Genomic DNA, 24,308 nt, shown 5'->3' on the forward strand with positions numbered 1-24,308 from the left:
CACTATTATTTTCTTGTTTTTCCCCACATGTGTCACTGCGATATTTTATTCTTGAGTGGATCCTGCCAAGACATAACTTGTTGATCCACTGCTTTCCTATTAAAGCGAGTCACATTCTGCTATACTCATAGAAAACATGAGACTTTAAAAAAAACCTTTGATCCTGTTGGTGATCTTCTGTTCACAAGAGAAAAATACCCATATTTTACTTTCCCAACAGGACTGTCGTGTCCCACTAGCAACCAAACAGGCCACATGAGTAATGCTGTCATTAGCTGCGGTCAAGTAGGCCAGCTTTTCGTCTTTCTGCGTTTGTAAACACTCCACAAACACGCTGCATTTTGTGTTTCAAATGTGGGTGGCAATCAGGTTGTCGAGGACATTTGTTCTTCATTTCCTGACCAAACAAACAGGCGGCGTGTTATCTGATGATACACCGATAGAGGAATTTGTGCTAGAAACGCTTTTGCTAACGTCGAATTGTGTGTGAAATCTGTCTGTCTGTCTGTGAATTATAGCTGGATTTCAGGTCGACCGCTTGCAGATGTTTTGGCTATTTGTGTAGAGTTTCATACACATAATTAAGAAAAAGAATAGTGACTGTATTACGCTAGGAACAACAGGAAGCCTCCTCTTCTTTTTGGTCTTTTTTATTTTCTCAAACTGACTCCAAATGAGGATTATTATGAAGCATTGTGTACTCTGCAGCTGCTTAATATCAGGCGCAGTATGCTATTAATCATGGACTTGTTTTGTTTCTGAAATTGGCTTGTTTTTCCAGCATATACATTGACTTGTGTGGTGTTTATCTGGGCAAAATATGGGTTATTTTTACACTTATGGATTTAAAAAGTGGTAAACTGTGTATAGTAGGGCTGCACGATATTGGAAAAACTTGCAATATTTTCATTTATATATATTGCTATATAACTGCAATTTCGCCAGATGACTTGAATAGCTTGTAAAGAATTCATAATTTTAGATCACTTGATGATTCTGAACAGAGATACAGTTGATTCTGTAGGAGAGCGTATCTGCATCAAATATCATTTAAAAGATGATAGACGTAGTTAAGTACAAAATATGCAAATAAACAATCATTTATTATTTTCTGGGGAGTCAAACAGTACTCAGAAGCAGAAATTAAAGAATCACTGTATAATAATATTATTACTGTATAGTTTCAATAAAGTAATTATATAATGTTCAATTAACCCTTAAGCTACAAATATTTAATTTATGGTGCCCAAGTGGCTCAAGTTTGCTGCAAATTCTTACATGCAGGCCTTAAAAACACAGGCAAATAATAAACTTTCACTCGAAAGTTAAACTTTGAAATTACTCCACTATGTTGTAACTGTAATGTCTCGTCAACTATAATCATAACTATAGTACATTAAAGATGTCTGCGATGTGACTATTGCAGACTCGCACATTGCGATATCAATACTGAAATGATATATTGTATAGCTACACCCATTATTATAAGCGTTGTATACTTGTGTATCCATACACACTGTAAAAAATGCTGGGTTTCACACAATTCCTTCATATTGTCCTAACACAAATCGATTAAGTTAACTTAATTGTTTTTACAAATTTAAGTGGATTGAACATAAAAAAAAGTGAAGTTGTGCTCCAAAAAACTCAAGAACAAGCAGCAAAAATATTTTTTGAGCGTAAGTGAACGCATAACAGGAAAAGATATAGCATTTATTGAATTTATTTAATAAAAATTACCTTTTTGTAAATGGTTGGTTTTATTTGTTGTAAAAGACATAATAAAGACATTAAATTGTTAGGTTATTTTGTAAATATTTTGTAAACATTTGTACATATTATGCATAAATGTTTTTGTCTTTAAAGCTGCAAATTTTATTTGTTTTTGAGTTTGACATGCTATATGTAGTAAATTATAAATACTTATAATTAATTCAACTTGGTTTCAAGATACCATTAGCGACTGAAGCCAAACAGTGCACTATACAAGCCAAACAATATACATTGTTATAAATACAATATATGTATCAATTTATGTAATTATATTGAATATAAATATTTAATTAATATAAAAAAATATTTAATTTGAAAATATTTCAAATACTTTATCCCATACCACAAGCATCACATTTTAAGTTACATTTTTTATTTTTTTATTTATTCATTCATTTAATCCTTCATTTAATTATTTATTTAATTTTTTTCTTTTTTTTTTTTACATTGCAATGTTAAAATATTTAAATTAAAATGACTTGCATATCAGTTACTTAGGAACATATTTCTACTTGCTAACAGCAACCAAGATATTCTTCTGAAAGGGGCTGATTTTCTGTCTTAACAGAATTTTATAAAAAATGAGAAAACCAGGAGATGTTCAATAGTTAGTCGCTAATACAAAACCATAAGAAATACATTAAGAGAATAGACACCAAAATCCTAGTCAAAAGATATGAAAACAAAACCTGAAACCCCATGAGCACATTAGGAGGCCTGCAGTTTTTTTCTTCTTTGGACTGCCAAATATCACGGCCAGTGAATCGCCAAGAATGTTACGTCTGCTGATGAAAGAAAAAAAAAAACAAAGTGCTAAACACATCAGACAGTTTGAGCACATATGTTTATGTATTCAAGTAGGTTTATTCATGTGATTGTTTGTGCATTTTTACGTGTCTGCCTTACTATGAGTAGCAAAATGTCTCTTCTGGTGTGCGAATACCAGTCATCTTTTTCTGGTAATTTTAGTTTTTTTTTCCAGCTCATAAATCATACAGGATGATGTATTTTGAAATGTAAGTGTTTTGTGTTGTGTGAGGGTTGGGTTTAGGGTAGGGTTGGTGTACAAGGAAATATACAGTTGAAGTCAGAATTATTAGCCCTCCTGAGTTATTAGCGCCTGAGTTATTTCAAAGGAAATACTTTGAAAAATTCCTTGCTCTGTTAAACATCATTTGGGAAATGGTTGATAAAAGAAAAACAAATTCACAGATTGGCTAATCATTTTGACTTCGATTGTAAATAACTAATTAAAAGCTCTTGCACGGCTCATTGAGCAGTTAAAAATCTAATGATTGATATATATACAGTCTATCCAGTATAAAAATTATATCCAAATTCAAATTTTATTGGTCATACACAGTACAAAATGCAATAAAGTATTTCCATTAAGCAGGATATGACTATCCTGTGACCTTAAAAAAAGATTATCAATAAAAAAAGAAATTATGGAATAAAAAAATCTAAAGTAACAAAGAAAATTGCTGTAGAAAATATGAACTAATATTAAATATAAAAAATAGCTATGCAAAATAGAAAACGTAATGATAGATTTACTCTGTGTACAGTGAAAACAAAACAAAACATAACTAAATAACTGAAGTGGAATTTAAATAGAAATGAATAACATTTCATGAAATTTGTAATCATAAAATACTATTGTGTGTGTGTTCAGGAGCTGGAGCAGTGGCAGAGATCACTGGAGAGACTCAGTCAGATCACGCTCGTCCTCATCAGAGACAGAAACGGGGTTCTCACGGGACAGATGCTTCATGTCTGAAGACCAGCAGATGCAAACACAGCAGCTCACCATATCAGCACTGAAACAACATCTCATAGATATCCAGCCTTTTCAGTATGAAATAACAACAGACTGTGAGTGATGGTGGTGAGGTCAGAGTGAAAGCTTGATTGTGTTTCTTTAGATTTCAAGGTAAGGCAGTTTCAAATGCAAGCTAGTTTATGTTATTGCGCAATCACAAACACTACACTTAATCTTTGATCCATCTTTGTATGCAAAAAATGAATGTTGTTTAAATAAAACAAACAAAGTTATTGCTCTGATTTAGCTTATTTCATTTATTGATCCTTATTGTTTGAATAACAAGATATTAAAGGCCTAATTTCCCTTATAATACTTTAGTAACCCTTTAGTTTAAGACCCAGTTCACACTTTTTACTACTGACTTATTACATGCATGTTATATAAAAGATATTAACTGTTTATAAGCAATTATAAAGTAATGATCTTATTTTACATCCCTTATTCTACCCAATACCTAAACCCAACTAACTTACTATATATAAGCAGCTAATCAGGAGTTTATTGAGCTAAAAGTCTTGGTTAATTTGGCTGAATTTTCTATATTATTAAATAAAGTAGCTTAGGTTCTGGTACAAGTTAAAGGTCTGACACTGAAATGGTCTCTATATTTAATGAAATGCCGCCATCTTGTGGCGGGGTATGAAAATGTGCTGTTGTGCATCACGTACTTGAAGTGAATTTTCTTTTAGTTTACATTTTAAATGTGTTAACTTATAGCGGTACTTATTTTTAGCACGTGAAGCAGATTGTCTGATCTTTAAATACACAACGTTTAGTATTTAGCAACCACGTAATATAATTAATATAAAGTGTATTTAGTTTTAATTTATATTACATATTTATTTTGTAAACTTGAGGGAAAAATTAAAGGACCACGTTATAATACAGAGCCTGATTTCTGTTTTATTATGTAATCTTCTGATGATATTATAGTCATTTTAAAAGCATAGTAATTGCAGGGTGTGAATTACAGGGGGGTTTGCGTAGAGTAGCCAGTGTAATTAACTATTGATCCTCAATAGGGGGGGTGGGGGGGGGGGGGTTCTGATCAGTTTTCTGATCTGTATATTAATGATAATTTAAATAATAGATAATATAAAAATACATTTGACCACCCCTATAACGATTCATACTATTTTGAATGCATAATTTTCTCGCCAATCAGTCTATTCGAGAAAACCACCATTCAACAGTCTGAAACCGACAGATCAGAGCACCGATAGGTATTGTAGGTATTCAAAAGACACGTCTCTTGTAAAATAGGTGTTTGTTTCTATATATAACCTAAAAGTTAAAAAAAAGCCAAATGTGATGCATAGCTTTTATAGTTTTAACTTAAAACCTCTGAAATAGCTAATAAGGGGTTACTGTAGCTCAGAATACTCTAAATATACCTCAAAACACTAAATATTTAAATAATTTTATTCATAAATTAGATGTAATTATTTTTAAAAAGCATATATTTAATTAACTGAATCCTGCTCTGCGAAAACTAACATTACAGAACAATTTGACCTCCCCTATCTTCAATGTATAATTCACACCTTGAGTAGACTAATTGTAAGCATTTATTTGGCATAAAATAAACAAAAAACAATTGATGAGTTAATAAATCAACATTTGTGGAATATCCATCCACATTTTGGTCTCAGTCTACTGAAATATGACTAAGATGTGAATTTGATTGAAATATGAATGCAACACAGACTAAAGATATCTAAACAAGCCAAAAACATGGCTCTAAAGGTGAGACCAACTGGTCATAATACTCAAACGTTCTTTCAAGTAGAAAATATGCCAAAATATATGCCATAAAAGCCATTTTTATTTACCTTTAGCTTTGGATTAAACCAATAATAGAATTGTAATGATATGAATTATTCATTTTTAGTCTAGATTAATCAGCTACAAGTTGTAACGCATCCTAAATGCGCCTTATGTATAAATATCTTTATTTTAAGTTACATTAAAATGCTTAAATACATTTTTAAAAATAAAATATTTAATTTTGTAATATATTTCACATATAACTGTTTTAACTGTAGTGTAATCAAATGATTGCATGATTAGTGAGCAACAGTATTCCGCTCCAAACTATTAATACAATTATGCACACTTGTAATTCTGTAAAAAAAAACATGTTTCTCCACATATTTCTTCCTTCTAATATTAAAACAAATGTTATCATAAATGTTTCTTATATACATGCTGTTAATCTTGCGCTTTTCAATCCACGAAAGCTTCTTTGTAGTGTATAAACATTTCTGTGGATTGGTAAAATGTCCTTTGCACTTAGAAAAAAAGGGTTCTGTGAAGAACTGTTAACTAAAAGGTTTTTTGGTGAGCTCAAAATGGTTCTTCTATGTGTCATCACTGCAAAAAATGGCACTTTAAATTGTTACCTGTCTCTTTATTCATATCATTGGCTTTCCAATTTGTACAATGAAGCAGCTTTACAGCCAATCATCTGTAACTGCCCTGGTGACCACATTTTATAAAATGTGGCTGTTTTTATAGTGTAACTCCAGTCTGAAAAAAAAAAAACTGGATCCCAGACTGGAACCCCAAATTTGCGTCCTGACTGTTTCTGCTGTGTTCACCGCAGATTGATAATTGATTATGGCCTTGTGCTTCCTCTTCAATGAGTGTGCAATAATTGTAGTGGGTTGTTAAAGTCACTTCCTGCAGCGTTTTGGCTCTTCTACAGGCAAACCATTCAGGAGCTTGTTTTTGTCATTTCAGTTTCTACTTCATGACTGGTTGACAATCTTAAATATTTCTCACTTGATTCCATTTATTCAGTTTTTTCTGACTTGTTGCTGACTTTTTCTTTTTTATTGTTTAATTTTTTCCTAACTTGATGTTGTCTTTGAGTTTCAGGTTTTTTTACTTGATGCTAGCTTTCATTTGAAGTTTTTTGTTTATTTTTTTTCCCCCAACCTGATGCTGTCTTTTTTTGAGGTTTTTTTATCATTTCATTTATTTTTCTTACTTTATGCTGTCTTTTCTATGGGTGTTTTTACTGTTTAAGGTTTTTTTTTCTGACTTGATGCTGCCTTTTCTAGGGTTTTTTTTTTTTTTTTTTACTGTTTCAGCTTTTCTTTTAGTTGATGCTGACATTTGAGTTTTTCCTGTTTCAGTTTTGTTTGTAGCTTGGTTCAGATTTTTTAAAAGTTGATAAATCAATTTAGAGAAATTTAGGGCCCTTAAAAAGTCTTAAATACTATTTTACAAGGCCTCACATTTTCTAGCATTTTTGATTCAATGATACATTTTTGATTTTTTGATACAATGTTATAACATTCAGAATATGAATAATATTTTAGTGTAGGATTAGTGTCTTACAAGCAGTATTTAGTAAATATACTGTAACTTAAAATGTTGCCAATATTACTGGTTGAAACCCAAAGTGGTGACGAGGTCTTGAAATGTATAAAAGAGTCTCACAAAAGGTCTTAAAAGGTATTGAATTTCACCCTCTGATTCCTGTATATATACCTTGTTCGAGTTTTTTACTGTTTCAGAGTTTTTTTTTTGATGCTGCCTTTTCTTACAATTATTTTCACTTTTTTTTTTTTTTTTACTTTTAGTTTTTCATCCATTAAAACAGTTTCTGTCACCTTCTCTTGCATAACTTTTCACACTTTTTTTAGTAGTGGTTTAATTTGTTCCACATTCTGTTCAGCACTTGTACACATGTGAAGGTGAGTGTGAGGTTTTTTTTTGAGTGTCAGCGGGACACTGAGAGCGTCTCTCTGTGTGAAGCTTGAGGTTTTGACTGAGATGGATTAACCTTTCAGATGTTCAGCAACATGTCATGGTCGTTTCTGGAAAGACTTAAGAGTGTGAGGATCAGGTTTACATTCTCTGTCCTGTTTAATATGATTACATGGACAAAGTGGAACTGACTATATCAATATTTCTGGATGATGTCCAGAGCAAGTTCTATATTTATTTGTTTTGCCAATTTTCTGAAGTCTCTTATTCTTCCAAAAGCTGCATGTAACTTTACTTCTAATTGCATGTTTTATTACAGATAATGCAAATGTTATTGTGTGTGTGTGTGTGTGTGTGTATATTTATACTGTATATATATATATATATATATATATATATATATATATTATATATATATATATATATAATATATATAATATATATATATATATATATATATATAATAAACTATACAACAGTTCTGTCTGGTTCTTGAATCTGATTGGCCGTAGTGTGATATTCTGCCATTAACAGCACTCGACCAGCCTCTTCACCCTTGTTTATTACTTCGCCCACATACAGCAACATGCAGAGGACACGCTAGAGTTTGACAAATATTGCTGCTCTTGGGCAACAATGTACTTTTGAGACTTTTTTAGGCGCAAATGTAGTTGTTTAGATTGCAACTGTGCAGTTTATTTAAAAGGACAGTGGCTATTTAAAAATATTTATAATTTTAGAGACAGTGCTTCGGTGGCCATTAGCCTGTTATACTTAGTATATTAAGGCGGTTGATGTTGTCTATCCACAAGATGGCAACAGGACTGCATAATAAGCCCTTAGAAGATTAAAACTGCGTAATTTATAACTACAGCTGATCAAATCATTATTAAACTATTAAGTGATATTCTAAGCCGATCTCTCTCTCTCTTGTATGTTGTAGTGCTGTATTTATACCATTTAATTGTAGTGTATTGAGTGTGGTGTGTTGTGTCTTTCTTGTGTTGGCAGAAAGAAAGAATAAATACCCGCATGTGTTTAGCGTTTTTCCTTATCGCAAACACAACAGCAGGTAGTAATTTGCACTGCTTTTTACGTGGTTAATTATTGTGATATCCCGATTGCAACAGCGAAATACTGTAGACTGTAATTATGTAAGGAGATATCCGTGTAGACTGATGGCATTTCATGTCACGTTCAGCCTTATAATCTTATATTGTCAACAAAATGTTTTGTCATCAATTTAGACATTATGCAGGAGAATCATTAAACACTAGCTCTAAGTGACGTTGGTGAATTAGTAACAGCTTCTGCTGTTCTGACATCAGCTGCAGATGTGAATGAATGGCAGAAGAAAGTAATACAAAAGGGTTTGTAGACTCTACATGTTTGATTTTCCTTTTTATATACACGATTGAGCCATCAAACTGTTGTATAAATGCAAAATCACACTCGTATATGGCTGTATATCATATGGGATATACCAGCAGTGCTGATATACAGCCATATCACACTGCTACTCGAGAATTGTGTGTGTGTGTGTGTGTGTGGTGTGTGTGTGTGTGTGTGTGTGTGTGTGTGTGTGTGTGTGTGTGTGTGTGGGGTGTGTGGTGTGTGTGTGTCATTGTATGTGTATATATATATGTATATATATATGTATATATATATATATATATATATATATATTATATATATCTAATATATTATATATATATATATATATGCTGCGTGAAAACATGCTGGTAAGTATATATAGATATATATTATAATGGTAAGGAAGCATATCACACTGCTACTCGAGATTGGTGTGTGGTGTATGTGATGTGTGTGTATGTATGTGTATATATTGTATTGTCTATATATATAATGTGTATATATATATATATATATATATATATATATTAGATATATATATATATATATATATATATATAGATATATATATATATAGAATAATGCATACATATATATAATGCATATGTATGTGTGTTTGTGTGTGTGTGTGGTATATATATATGTTTTTCCCCCAGCCAAATTAAAAGAAATAAGACTTTCTCTGCTCTGGTTTCCCCCACAATCCAAAGACATGTAGTATATGTGAATTAAATAAGCTAAATTGGTAGTAGTGTATGTGTGAGAATCCAAGAGTGTTTGGGTTTTTCCCAGTGTTGGGTTGTGGCTGGAAGGGCATCTGCTGTGTAAAAACATATGCTGGATAAGTTGGTGGTTCATTCCACTGTGGCCGACCCCTGATTAACAAAGGCACTAAGCCAAAAAGAAAATGAAAGAATGAAGACTTTCTCCATTAGAACATTTTCGTTGCTTTGTTAAACATCACTTGGGAAATATTTGGAAAAAATATATACAAATTTCACAGGAGGGCTAATAACTTTGACTTCTGAAGACAGAGCTTTCTTGCTGGCAATTTGATGAAGTTCTTGAATGATGTATTGCTGACAAATATAATATTGATTTTATCCGCCTGATTTCTCGTGTGTTTGATTGATGTAGTTTACCCGCATTCACACGATCACCCTCTGAGTACAATGGCACGTCTGGCTTAGTTTTAGACAATATGATTCATGTTCATTTGCTGGTTCGTGTGAAGCGTTCTGAGAAAACCACTAACCAGGAGCAGCTGTGAAACAGTCCAGTAAACCCTCGCCATATTTATGCATGAGAGTTTCACTGGTTTTCCTCTGGTGGAGCTGCAGCATGTAAAATACATGTGGAGGGAGCTTACGGCAGGGTTTGCTCCATCCATGACTCTGTTTTATCAGTTTCTTATGGTTTGCTTGCAGATTTTTCTGACTTGTCTTTTCCTGTACAGCCTGAATTCTTTCCTCATGTTTTGAGCAACTGTTTAATAGGAAAAGAAATCCTCCAAACCTGACTTCCATTTATTTTTTTGGTTAGTAATTTGCTAATAACTTATTTTTTATTGTATTGCATTATTATTATTATTATTATTATTATTATTATTATTATTTGATGTGTACCTATTTGTGTTAATAACAGCATGCACTGGAGCATTTGCAGGCCTTTAGATGGATGAATGGACAGATGGACTTTACTGGACTTTCCAGACAACAAATCAGGTACCCATTCATCAATAAATGATATTATAATGTTTATACATTATGAAGCATTTCATGATGTTAAAAAGAACTATAAAAGGAAAGAGGTGACTCTGTGCAATAGATAGAAATGTAATCTACCGGTCTTATAGCACCCAACTCAGACTGAGTTGGATCGAACCAGTGATTCTTTGCATGGGAGTCAGTTGCTCTAACAAGGAGGCCAAAGACTTGGCCTCTAGTGTTTGTTACTAGAGCACCTTTAGAGGTCAGAGGAGTGAGGTTACCTGCATAGCAATTGCTAGCTGGCCTCCGTTACACTTACCCCCTAAACCTCACTCCCATCCCGGACGAGCCCCCACATGTAATTTACCGGTCCTACTGCACCCAACCTCAAAGGAGTGAGGTTTCCTTGCATAGCACGTCGCTGGCCTTCATTATAGATAGATAGATAGATAGATAGATAGATAGATAGATAGATAGATAGATAGATAGATAGATAAGATAGATAGATAGATAGATAGATAGATAGATAGATAGATAGATAGATAGATAGATTATTATAGATTGCAGTAATACTGATAGATTGCAGCAATTATGCACAATTCATTGTAATTACTATATTAAGTGCATGGAACGTGTAAATACATCACCTTTAATTGTTAACATTGTTTTTTTTTATATATTTTAAGAATCCTGAAAAAATTGTTGCCGTTTACACAAAAATATTAAAGGGGGCTTATTACAGCCCTTTTTTACAAGGTGTCAAATAAGTCTCTGATAATGTCCCTAGAGTGTATGTAATGTTTCAGCTTAAAATACCACAATGTTAAAAAAAAAAAAAAAACTTTTTGAAGCTGCCCCTTTTAGTATTTTATCCAAATTGTGGCATTCTGGTGACTGTTGCTGTAAATTAAAGAGATTGTGCTCTTTTCAATAGAGGGCGGAGCTACAAAGGCCTTTGCATAAGCAAAATGGCAGATTCAAAACAGTGAGAATGTCAAAAGAAAGGCAGCCTATGGAGATTATATTGTTCGTTGTTCATCATAAAACTCCACATTTATAATGCCTCTTAGTCACTGACAAAATCTTTAGCAGGTGAGAACTCTAGTGGCGGGTGGCTGCTTCTCACTTAGGGCTGTCTATGCTAATGAAGGAGAGATTATCACTAGCTTTCTCTCTCTGTTGACAGGCACAAAGGGAGAATGTCAATCAAAGTGTTTCTGCAGACTGTTTTTATACTAGTGTGGTTATAAAAAAAAGTAATTCTTTAATTTTTAGCATTAGATTCACAGTTTTCACACGCCTGTTTAAGCCCCTTATAAAAGTGATTTTTGCATAACCAGTTTAGAACATGGATCATAATAAAAAATATAAATTTTGTATCAAATATCCACTAAAACAAAATTCAGCTTTAAATCACAAGGAAAAACTACATTAAGTTTAAAAAAAAATAACTATTACTATGTTTTGTTTACTTACTGTAAATACAGACTTGTTTACTAGTTTTTATGTTACCCTATACAATAATAATAACGTTTTCATAAAAAAGTCAATTATCTTTTTTCTTGATGTGTCTAAATGAAAGGTATCAGTGTGTGATGAAGAGCGGTGAACCTTCCTTCGGACATGCCTTGTGTTCTGCTTGATCACCTCCTACTGTTCTGGACAGATGATTAATGACTGGACATCAGTCAAATTCAGCCCCTCCGTCATGTCTAATCACACAGACCCTCGCTTAGCTCTCCTGAGATTCACCTCTCATGCCTGACACATAAAGTTGTCATTTTGTAAAGCCACAGGATTTATTTTGCCCATGTTTCAGTGTTTTCTCTGATTTAAAATGATGAAGGCATCAGCATGTAAAAGCGCAGACATGTTTATTGCCGCCTTTTGCAGAGAAAATCCAGTTATTTTAACAGGAATCTGAAAGTTTTGGATGACCAATTTGTCCAAAAGATACCCCTTTTCCCTTTGAAATATTACTGAAATACTATAGTTTTGTGTTTTCTTCTCAGATTTTTTAAAAAGACTGCCTGCTGTGATTCTTTTCATGTCTACAGTTCAAGACCAAATGTGACGCCATCATGAGTTTTATATATCGAAACACTTTTTATTTTTTTTAATAATAATTTTTTGGTGGTTTTTCACCTTTATTATGATAGAACAGTAGAGATTTCAGACAGGAAAGCATTGGGAACAAAGAGGGGAAGGTTCGGCAAAGGACCTTGAACCGGGATTTGAACTCAGGTTGCCGTGAACACATCGGTGCTATTTGTCAGCGCACAGTACCACTGATTACAGTACATAATACCAACATAGCAAAATTTCTCTGGCCCAGCTCTGGCACACACAATCAGCTTTTGCTTGACCCACATGCTGCAGTGAATTACAGTACATGATTGGACCAAGTCTGGCTTCTATACAAGGGCCAAACATGGACCATATCTGTGCCAAGTCTCAACCAAGTTAATAACCCATTACTGGGACTGAACTGGGCCTGATAAGTTGATCAAGACTGCAGTGAATTTAATAAACCCATGAACCATTTCGCTTTATGTCTGTGCTTTTTCTCGAAGCGACCTGATTGGTAGAATTTTTATTTTACTCAAAAATAGGTAATTATGTAAATGTAAAAACATTTGACTGTATTTTAAATGTCGGTCAAGATAAGCCAAACTTTCGTGGCCCACATATAATTTTTTAACATCTGGTCCAAATACTACATTTGATATCTGGTCCAAGTCTTTTGTGCTGCCTTAAAGATGGTGCCACCTCTGCCAAACCTGGGCCATGTTTGACCCTAAATGCTGAATGCCAGTGCTGGACAAATGCCTGCTATGCCTTTATGCCAAATCTGGGCCAGAAATCTTTGCTACCTGGGTATTTTAAGAATTATTTTGCAAGGTACTAGTATACACCTTAAAGTGCATTTTAAATGTGCACTTAAAAGGCACTCAGAAGGCTTATAATGTTAGGATTAATTCGATTAAATAGACAGGTTAGGTTAATTAGGCGATAAGTGATTGGACAAAAGCTGTGTGTTCTGTAGCTAATCAAAATAAAAAATTCTCAACAGAGCTAATAATATTAACAATTTGTATTACTATTTTTTCAGCCAAACCAAAAGAAAAAAAGTATTCTTCAGAAGAAAAACGTGAAATACTGTGAAAAATGCCCTTGCTCTGTTAAACATCACTCAGTTTGAAAATAACAGTTTATAGGGCTAAATTTGCCTTCAACTGAACATTTTGTCTATTAAATCTAAAACATGTATTTTCCTGTATGCCATCCAACATTTAATCTATCAGTTCCGAGGCTGAGCTTTTCAAATCATTCACATAAGTGCCTAAATATCGTTAGCCTACATAAACAGAATTATGCACATATTATTTCACTTATTGTTTTAATTTGTCTAGAATAAAAGCTGTTTTAAATTTAAAAAAAAAACATTTTAAGGTCAATATTATTATCTCTTTTAAGCAGTATTAACCTAGTTAAGCCTTTAATTGTCACTTTAAGCTGTATACAAGTGTCTTGAAAAATATCTAGTCAAATATTATTTACTGTCATCATGGCAAAGATCCAAGAAATCAGGTATTAGAAATGAGTTTTTAAAACTATTGTCTTTAGAAACATGTCGAACAAATCTTTCTGAAAAAAATTCAGGGGAAAAATATAAAGGGGCTAATAACTCTGATTTCAACTATATCTTTCTCAGAGCTTATTATACAGAATAGGATAAAAACATCAATGTATTTATCAAAAACATGTCAATGTTTTTTTTCCATAGTCACAAAACGCCAGTTCACCAATTTTCTTTTTCTTTTTTCTGGGCTATAGATTTTAACAAGGGCTCGTGACTTCACAGATGTGATTTTGTCAGCACACCATCGGGTGTAACAAAATCCCGTCTGACAGCCATTTAGGTCATTTCCTGTCTTTAAGACCCCGTATTACAGCTCTCAAAAGGTAAGGGCTGCCCAGAGCAGAACCCTACGAAACTGGGAATGTTGGGTAATCTAATTGGAGGGCAGGACTGTGGTGCAGCAGGGAAACACTCGGCCCCGAGCTGCACACCGCAGACTCGCTGTGGTAATGTCTGAGAGGTTAATTCTTCCTCATGAGGAAAAACAGCAGCTTTCCTTGAGGCGACAAACACATCCCTGCTCGCATGACACAGAGACTGTGTCCCAAATCATCTACTACTCGAGTAGATACTACAGTTGAGTTTGAATTTTCTACACAATCGCTAGAAAAGTACATTCTATTCAGTATGAATGTGAGTATGAATTCGGATGTACTACATCTGCCATTTGTCATTATTACATGACTTGCCCACGTCCTGCTTCACTCCCATTCATGAATTCTCTTGTATGGCATCATGGGAAAGCATAAACCTTCATAATCTCAAAGGAAGTAGTAGGTCATCCGGGTATTCCTTGCATACTGTTTTTTGAACATTATGAGTTCAGACATACTACTCTGCTCTGCATACGGTTTTTAATGTACTGTATAGTAGGGAAGTATCCGATTTCAGACGCAGCCTGAGACACCAGCACTGAAGCCTGAGGGAGAGTGTCTGATGATTACAGTCAAAATACAGAGCGTCAGTTTTAAAAACAATTCTTGCTGTTCTAAATTTTTAGTTGAATCAATTTAACTTCTCTAATCATCTCAACTTCAATCACTCAGACTCACTACAAATATCGAGTTAAACTTTGTGAAACTTTAAAAAGCTGTTGAAACCTAATTGACTTATTAAATTAAATTAGTGTAACGAAACGTTTATTATCATCACTTTTTGTCATAATTTTTTGCAGTGTACTATTTTGTCAAATATATTCAGTTTTAAACAACAGTTCTGTCTGGTTCTTGAATCTGATTGGCTAAAAGCCATGTAATACTATGCAAATAACAGCAGTCATACCTCCTCTTCACCCTTAACCCTTCACCCTGTATTGCTCCGCCCACATACAGCAACAAGCAGAGGACACTCTACAGTTTAACAAATATTGCTGTTGTTGGAAAACATAATGTACTTTTGAGGCTTTTTTAGTCGAGAATGTAGTTGTTTAGATTGCAACTATGCAGTTTATTTATAAGCATAGTGCCTATTTTAAAATATTTATAATTTCTGAGAGACAGCGTGTTAGTGACCATTAACCAGTCATTAAGCAGAGCAAAGATGTTGTCCATCCACAAGATTGTGACAGAGACCGTATAATAAGCGCTTAGAAGATAAATAATTAGACAAAATTTCGATTAAATAAGATTAAAAACTGTAATTTCTAACTACAGCTGATCAAATCACTATTAAACAGGTAAGTAAAATTCTAAGTCACTCTCTTTCTTTGGCATGTTGTAGTGCTGTATTTATACCATATAATTGTAGTGTATTGAGCGTGAGATGGGAGTTACTTTTTGGTTGGCCATCTGTTTGTTTCTAATGCGTCTCCTGCTTTCGTTACTGCAGACTAGTTCAGTAAAAAGAAGGAAAGTAGAAATGCCTGCATGTGTTTAGAATTTTCAGTAATCTGGCAGTGATTGCGTTGCTTTGGCTTTTTCAGGGTTAATTATTGTGATCTCCTAATTGCAACAGAAATAAATCTCTGTAGACTGATGACATTTCATGCTGTTGAGCCTTATAATCTTAAAATGTCAGCAAAATCACCTGTTTTGTCATCACTTTAGACATTATGCAGGAAAATCATTCAAACACTAGCTCTAAAGTGACGTTTGTGAATTAGCAATGGCTTCTGCTGTTTTGACGCCAGCTGCAGATGTGAAGGAACGGCAGAAGAAAGTAGTTCCTCTTACAAAATGGTTTTTAGATTCTCGTGTTTGATTTTCTTTTTTTCAACACGATTATGCTGTATATGCTGTCAAACTGTTGTATAACACATATCACACAATATGCCTGTATATCGTCACTGGTGGGACACAAAAGCACTCCTTCCACCAGTGCTGATATACAGCCATATCGCACTGCTACTCGTGTAATATTGCTTATTAATTACATAAATCCTGCGATTTTGTAAAATTTATATATATATTGTAAAAGTATGAATAATAAATAAAGTGTGAATTATAATTGATAGTTGGTTATTTTAGGGTAAATAAAGTATATATTGAACTTTTAAAAAAGCTTAAAATTTGTTTCTTTTTTAAAGTAAATAACAATATATAAATAAATTAAAAAACAGTAAATGGAAATGTTATTATGCACTTCAATGTAAAATTTGAAGTTGCTTATTTATTAAAGTTTATTGCATTGTTGAAAATGTTATAGTTACTTTATATATTCTTAACATAAATTTGTCCTAAGCAGAAAATCAGAAGTTAAAAAATATAATATTTCAGATTTTTTGTAATTTTGTAATACAAGTTATTGTACATTTTATGATTATTAATGAAAAATCAGTTTCTCCCTCGTTCATAAGCATTGTGTTTTTGAAAACATTTTGGTTGACGCTTATAAATTTTTTTTTGCATGACTTTAAATCAGTATTATCTTGTCTTTTATTTTCCCACCTTGATTTTGATCAAAAGTGTACAATTTTATTCATGCTGTAGAATAAATTAATTTACCCTTTAGAAGTAACCATTTTTTAATCTTTTTTGATACAGTGCACAAACTGGGGAAAAAAGAGGACTGGATGGTGAAAGAGAGCGAGAAGCGATGCACAAACACAGTGAAAAAGGGTAAGACAGGAGTGATTTAGTCCTGCTATTGAGAAACTAAAATAAATTCAAACTCTGAGAGAGAAACATGCAGTACGGACAGTAAACACAAGACATTCTCGGCTGCTTTCCCTGCCTTAACCTCAGAAGCTTACGCTCCCTCTCCGCAATGTCAAAGCCAATAATTTAGGCTTGTGTCCTTTAGGATATTATCTGAGCTGGAAAGGACCTTGTTTTCTTCAGCCTAAGTTTGTTGTATTGAGGGATTTGTGTTTTTGAGTTTTTAATTGATCAAATCAGCAGTCATTTTTGACAGTGTATTGTTTTTTTAAAAGTTGTTCACAATGTTGGAGCCGTGAAGTAGTGTTTAGGAAATAATATGGTGTGTTCACACATAGTACACTTTAAAAATGCTGGGTTCCACACAATTACTTCATGGTATCCAATTTTTACAAATTTAAGTGGATTGAACTTAAAAAGTTGCCCCCCAAAATTGTGTTGTTTCAACTTATTTTAAATTAGTTTGAACAAGCAGCAAAAGTCATTGAGTGTAGATTTGCTTAGATTATAATGAACTGTGCTGTGATTGCTTTCTTTGTTGCTTTCTATTTATTTATGCAGATTATTTGAATGAGTGTGATAGGTGCCATCTTAAATCCTAGTGTGGAGTGTTGGGGAAAGTTACTTTTAAAAGTAATATATTGCAGTCTCAACAGACACACTCATACGGCCAATTTAGTTAATCCAATTCACCTATAGTCCATGTGACGGAAACCGGAGCACCCGGAGGAAACCCACGCAAACATGGGAAGAACATGCAAAATCCACACAGAAATGCCTACAATACAGTCTACAGCACAAATGAATACACCTCCTTTTGAAAATGAATATTTTTATATCCATTTTTCAGTTATATAGACAATAAATGTTGGTGTATTTACACAAAATTATTTTATTAAGCTGTTATATTTATAAAATACAATTTTGTTCACCTATTGTCTTTATAATTACAAATATACATGCAAATTCAGATGAATAAATGGTATTTTTCAGCAGCGGAACTGCATACCTAGTTCAAAGTTATTCTAAAAACCCCATCTAGCAGCAGTGTGTACGTGTCCTATGTAATGGCTCAAGAGCGCCAGATGTGCTTGTACACTGTAACCCTCTAAATCTGTTTATTTAGAGCTGATTGGGCAGATTACTCGAGCCACTGATACCTTCTGCCCCACTCGAGATCATGCAGACGCACACACAGAGACACAGCATACCATTCAAGAACATTCACAAACTAATCAGAACATAAATTATAGACTGATTCTCAGCAAACCGGTTTGTAAACATTCATTTGGTGAATTACAGCAGCGGTGTATTTGGTGTTTTACCCCACGCGGACCGTCCACAGCAGAACACTTGTTTTAGATTTGGAGACGACCACCCACCGTCAGGTATTGAATGTCCACTGTGCGGTAATCTTGTTTGAGCTAGCGGGTATTTCAGGGTTTTAGCATGAGCTTTGTAGGGTTGAGGTGTTTGAAGTGGTGGTAAGTCCACCTCTCAATGAACGCAAACTTTGATGGAGCTTGCGTATTTGTCTTGCATTGGAGACCATTAACCATGCATGATATGTTAAATATACAGCGCATAGGGGTTTTCTGACCGCACAGATCATGTGAGATTTGAAGACAAATTTGAAACCTGGAATTCAGATTATAGCGGATCACTTGTGGATGTTGTGTGAGCAGATGTCAAAAATGCAAATCCTAATGTAAGTTTTTTGGTCGTTGTACACTCAAGTCACTTCAAGTTTAATATTAAGTAGAAATAAATATTAAATATTTCAAAAGTCAATCAAGAATAAAAGTGCAGTAAGATTGTGAAATAGTTTTGCTGTTTAAATGAATGTTTTTGGGTTGTTTTGTGTTTAAAAGTGTAATTTATACTTTTAATTCAGTGCTTGAGTTTTCAACATCACAGTATGCTGATCTGATATGACTCAGGAACAATGTATTATGAATGTTTAGACAGTTGTAATACTTTATTTTCAAAATTAATTAAGTTTAAAAATCTCAAACCCTGATAAATAAATTATTAAAAATAGTTTTGATATTCAGATACTTACAAACACTAAATAAATTGTTCCAAACCCTGAAATAAATAAAATAATGGTATTTTGATATTCAATTATAAGTAAGCCCTAAATTTAATTTAATTTAATTTAATTATTTAATTTAATTTAATTTAATTTAATTTAATTTAATTTAATTTAATTTAATTTAATTTAATTTAATTATTTAATTTAATTTTTGTATTTTTACAATCATATACTTACACTATATAAATCATTCCAATTAGTATAAGTAATGGTATATTGATATTTAAATAGTTATTGACACTAACCAAATCCTCTCCAAACTCTTAAATTATAATCGTAAACGATTGTAACCATTGATAACAATTAATTTTTATTTTTATTAATTCTACCTGAATACTGTTAGACTCGGACAAAGATAAACAATGTTTAATTCAATGGTATTGATTTTTTTATTATATTTAACTATGCTTGCAGATTGTTTGTTTGATTTTTATGCAGATGCACTGCCCTACAGAATCTACCCAATCCCTCTCAAATGTTCAATTCTTTTCCAATACAGATATTCAAGTCATCTGGTGAATTGTATTCAAATTGCAATATATATATATAGCAGAATAACAAATATCCTAATGTTTGATTTTTCCAATATCATGAAACCCTAATACAAATGCTTACTAACACTAACAAAATTATTCCAAGCCCTTAAAATAAATGAATAATAAAAATTATGGTATTTTGATATTCAAATACTTACTTACACTAACTAAATACACCCCAAAGCCTGAAACAATAATGCAGTATAATGCAAAATAACCATTTCATTTTCAAAAACTTACTGACACTGATAATATAATAAGTATTAGCAAATAAACAAACTCATAAATAAATAAAAACTAATAAATAAATAAGTACAACCTTAAAATGTTCAAAATAATTAATTAAATATAGATTTTCTTAATCATATACTGACAATATTTATCCCAAACTATAATTTTTAATTTTTTTTGTATTTTATTTTATTTATTTTATTTTATTTTATTTTATTTTATTTTATTTTATTTTATTTTATTTTATTTTTTTATTTTATTTTATTTTATTTTTTTATTTTTTTATTTTATTTATTCGTTTTTACATCCTGTATCCAAAAAATCTTCATCTGTACTAAATTATCTGGCCTAAATTATCTAGTTTTTTTGTTATTAGTACATACAGAGGGAGGTGTACCTGTACAGGGGCATATGGGTATTTATGTAGTATCTGTATAAACAGTACAAGAAATCCTCAATCACAGAGTGCCTTGTTTTCCTCCAGTTAACCAAATGACTCCAGTTTCTCACTCTCACCTGTACTCATCAGCAAATGAATGTTTAGTCTATGGAAATTCTTGTTTGGACAGTTCAGTAACAAATGCCTACCATCCTTTTTGCGTGTGTGTGTTCAAGGTGAATATTTACCTGATAAGGCTTTTCCTAATACATCAGGACGAGGTGCGGGTGCTAGAAAGGAGAAATGTTGATGTCGAATCCTAAATGGCGTAAGGAAATAACATACATGACCCAAGCTGATCTCCCGCTCCCGTGTCACAAGCGTTATGAGAGGTTTTTGTTGTTACCAACGGATGTTTGACTTCTACATGAGGGCCTTGACATATTTCAGCATTTTCAGTGGATCTGTCAGCGTAAGAACGCATTGTGGTCTGTCATTGTTTAGGAACAAATCTGTCGCCAGGTCGAGTACAAACACAGATATCGCTCCCTCAGACTTGTTGAAATAGAGCAGCATTCACAGGTATGGAAACAAAAGCTTCCTGTATTTTCTTCGCCTCGTTCCTGTGAATGTGGTAGGTTTAGGCTCCAGGCGAAACAAAAAAGGGGGGGATTCAGAAAGAAAGTTCATGAGATGTTGCTTTCTCCTCGTAAACCGCACGACGGAAAGGGTTCATTATTATTTCTTAGATTTTCTTTCAGTGTACCTTGACTTGTTTATTTGAGCCATTCTTGATTCAATAGGAGCGTGGATGTGCCGCCCGGTTTGAGAGGAAGAGATAATAACATGATCATCCTGTTCATATGAGGTGAGATTCATTGAGAACAAAAATAAATATATAAAAAAGTTAAACAAAACAATACAATACAGTGGGCAGTGGGTAGCACGATCGACTCACAGCAAGAAGGTCGCTGGTTCTAGCCTTGGCTGGGTCAGATGGCATTTCTGTGGGGAATTTGCATGAATTTACTCCGGGTGCTCTGGTTTGTCTACTGCATGTTCTCCCCTATAAGTGAATTGGGCAAGCTAAATTGTCTGTAGTGTGTGTGTAAATGAGTGTGTATGGATGTTTCCCAGTGATGGGTTGCAGCTGGAAGGGCATCCACTCCGTAAAAATATGCTGGTTAAGTTGGTGGTTCCTTCCGCTGTGGCAACCCTGATTAATAAAGGGACTAAGCCAAAAAAAAAAAAGAATGAATAACATAATATAGTATATAAAGTAGTATTTGGATATTCAGATAATTACTGACACCAAAATCCACCAAAATCCTGAAAACAAGAAATACAGTAAAACAGAGTAATTTTTTTATTTTCAAATACTTAGTAATATTATTAATAAAATAGTGATGATAATAATACATGAATTAATTAAAATAGACTTTTTGTATTCTGATACTTGTGTTCAAATCTATCTTACACCATGTAAAAAAATAATAAAGAAAAACGAAACCTTTTCATAATAATAATAGTTTGCTGTTGTACAAAAATCGCATCCCAAACCCTGAATATAAATAGAAATAAAAAACTTTGATATACAGAAAATAACCAAATTATTCTAAACTCTGAAAATAAAGAAACTTTTTTATTTATTATTATTTTTTATTATTATTAATAATTAGTATTATTTGAATATTCAGATACTTGGAGACCAAAATCCACCCCAAACCATGCAAACAAGAAATACAGTAAAATAAAAAAATTGAAAAATAAAAATAAAAAAAACGTTTGTTATACAGATACTAACCAAATTATTACAAACCCTGAAAAAAAAACTACTTTAAAAAAGTTAATCAAAAGTATTTGGATGTTCAGATACCAAAAATCCACCCCAAATCCTGAAAACAAGAATTACAGTAAAATAGAGTAATCTTTTTGTATCCAAATACTTAGTGATATTATTAACAAATAATGATGATAATAATAATAATAAATAAACAATAAATAATAAATTAATTAATTAAAAACATGTTTTTTGTATTCCGATACTAGTGTTAAATGAATCTATCCTAAACCATGAAAAAGTGAAGTAAAACAAAATGATAATTTCATAATAATAATTTGCAGTTGTGCAAAAATTTCATCTCAAACCCTGAAAATAGAAATGGAAAAAAAAACTATTGTTATACAGATACTAACCCAATTATTCCAAACCCTGAAAAAATAAGTGAAATAAATAAATAAATGTATTAATAGAAACAAATTAATAAATAGTATTTGGACATTCAGATGCTTAGACACCCAAATTTACCCAAAATCATTAAAACAGGAAACACACACACACACACACACACACACACACACACACACACACACACACACACACACACAGACACATTGATTAAAAAATACAGATGTTAACCAAATTATATCCCGAACCCTGAAAGAATAAAACAAAACAAAAATATACAGTTGAAGTGAGAATTATTAGCCTCCTGTTTATTTTTTCCCAATTTTTGTTTAACAGAGAGAAGATTTTTTCAACACATTTCTAAACATCATAGTTTTAATAACTCATCTCTAATAACTGATTTATTTTATCTTTGCCATGATGACAGTAAATAATATTTTACTAGATTTTTTTCAAGACACTTCTATACAGCTTAAAGTGACATTTAAAGGCTTAACTAGGTTAATTAGGTTAACTAGCCAGGTTAGGGTAATTAGGCAAGTTATTGTATAACAATGGTTTGTTCTGTAGACTATCGAAAAATGATATAGCTTAAAGGGGCTAATAATATTGACATTAAAATGGTTTTTAAAAAATTTAAAACTGCTTTTATTCTAGCCGAAATAAAACAAATAAGATTTTCTCCAGAAGAAAAAATATTATCAGACATTCTGTGAAATGTCCTTGCTCTGTTAAACATCATTTGGGGGGCTAATAATTCTGACTCCAACCGTATATGTAATAATTCCAATAAAAATTTGCTGTCATTAAAAAATTCATCACAAACCCTGAATATAGAGATAAAATACTTTTGATATACAGATATGAACTAAATTATTCCAAACCCTAAAAAAAAATTTAATAAAAAAAAAAAGAATAATCAGTATGCGGATACTCAGATACTTAAAGATAGCAAAATCCACTCCAAATCCTGAAAACAAGAAACACACACACACACACACACACACACACACACACACACACACACACACACACATATTGATTAAAATAAAATCTCAAACCCTGAAAGAATAAAACTAAATATATATATATATTTTATTTTTTTTATTTTATTTTTTTATAATAATTCGCTACCGTTCAATATATCATCTCAAACCCTGAAAATAGTTTTGATATACAGACATAAACTAAATTATTCCCAACTCTGAAAATAAATAAACATCTTTTAATTAATTAATTAATAGTTATTGGATATCCAGATACCTAAAGAGACCAAAATCCACCCCAAATCCTGAACACAAGAAACACACACACACATAAATTGATTACAATTTACAGATGTTACCTAAATCTATTGCAAACCCTGACCAAATAAAACAAAACAAAAATCTGTAATATTTTCTATAAAAAAAAAAAATAATTTTAGGAATATGTTTGAAACACAGATAATTATTAAACAGGATTGTAAAGGGTCCGAAATTCAACATGTAACTTCATGTCTGTACCTAAAAACCCCACGAAGACTTCTTGTGTCTTAATATAGACTGTACACTATACTGTTGATTGCTTTCTCCTCCAAACTGCATGGCGGAAACCGTCCATTGTTACCTGGATTTTCTTTCAGTGTATCTTGACTTGTTTATTTGAGCAGTTCCTGATTCAATAAGAGTGTGGATGTGCCGCTCTGTTTGAGGGAAAGAGTTTAATGACACTCAGATCCTGTTCATTTGAGGTGAGAGTGAA

At 32.5% G+C, this 24,308-nt stretch overlaps 1 protein-coding gene across 1 annotated transcript in view; it reads left to right on the forward strand.

Moving 5' to 3' along the window:
* The window catches only part of crppa (CDP-L-ribitol pyrophosphorylase A), a 61,598-nt gene extending 57,929 nt beyond the window's left edge, over positions 1 to 3,669 (forward strand). The window contains exon 10 of the mRNA XM_056473218.1: positions 3,449 to 3,669. Coding sequence (XP_056329193.1) covers positions 3,449 to 3,553 — 105 coding nt within the window. The 3' untranslated portion in view covers positions 3,554 to 3,669. The remainder of the gene's footprint in view (positions 1 to 3,448) is intronic.
* The last annotated feature ends 20,639 nt before the right edge of the window (positions 3,670 to 24,308 follow it).

The sequence above is a fragment of the Danio aesculapii genome, chromosome 15 (assembly GCF_903798145.1).
Source record: "Danio aesculapii chromosome 15, fDanAes4.1, whole genome shotgun sequence".
In the NCBI taxonomy this organism is placed as follows: Eukaryota; Metazoa; Chordata; class Actinopteri; order Cypriniformes; family Danionidae; genus Danio; species Danio aesculapii.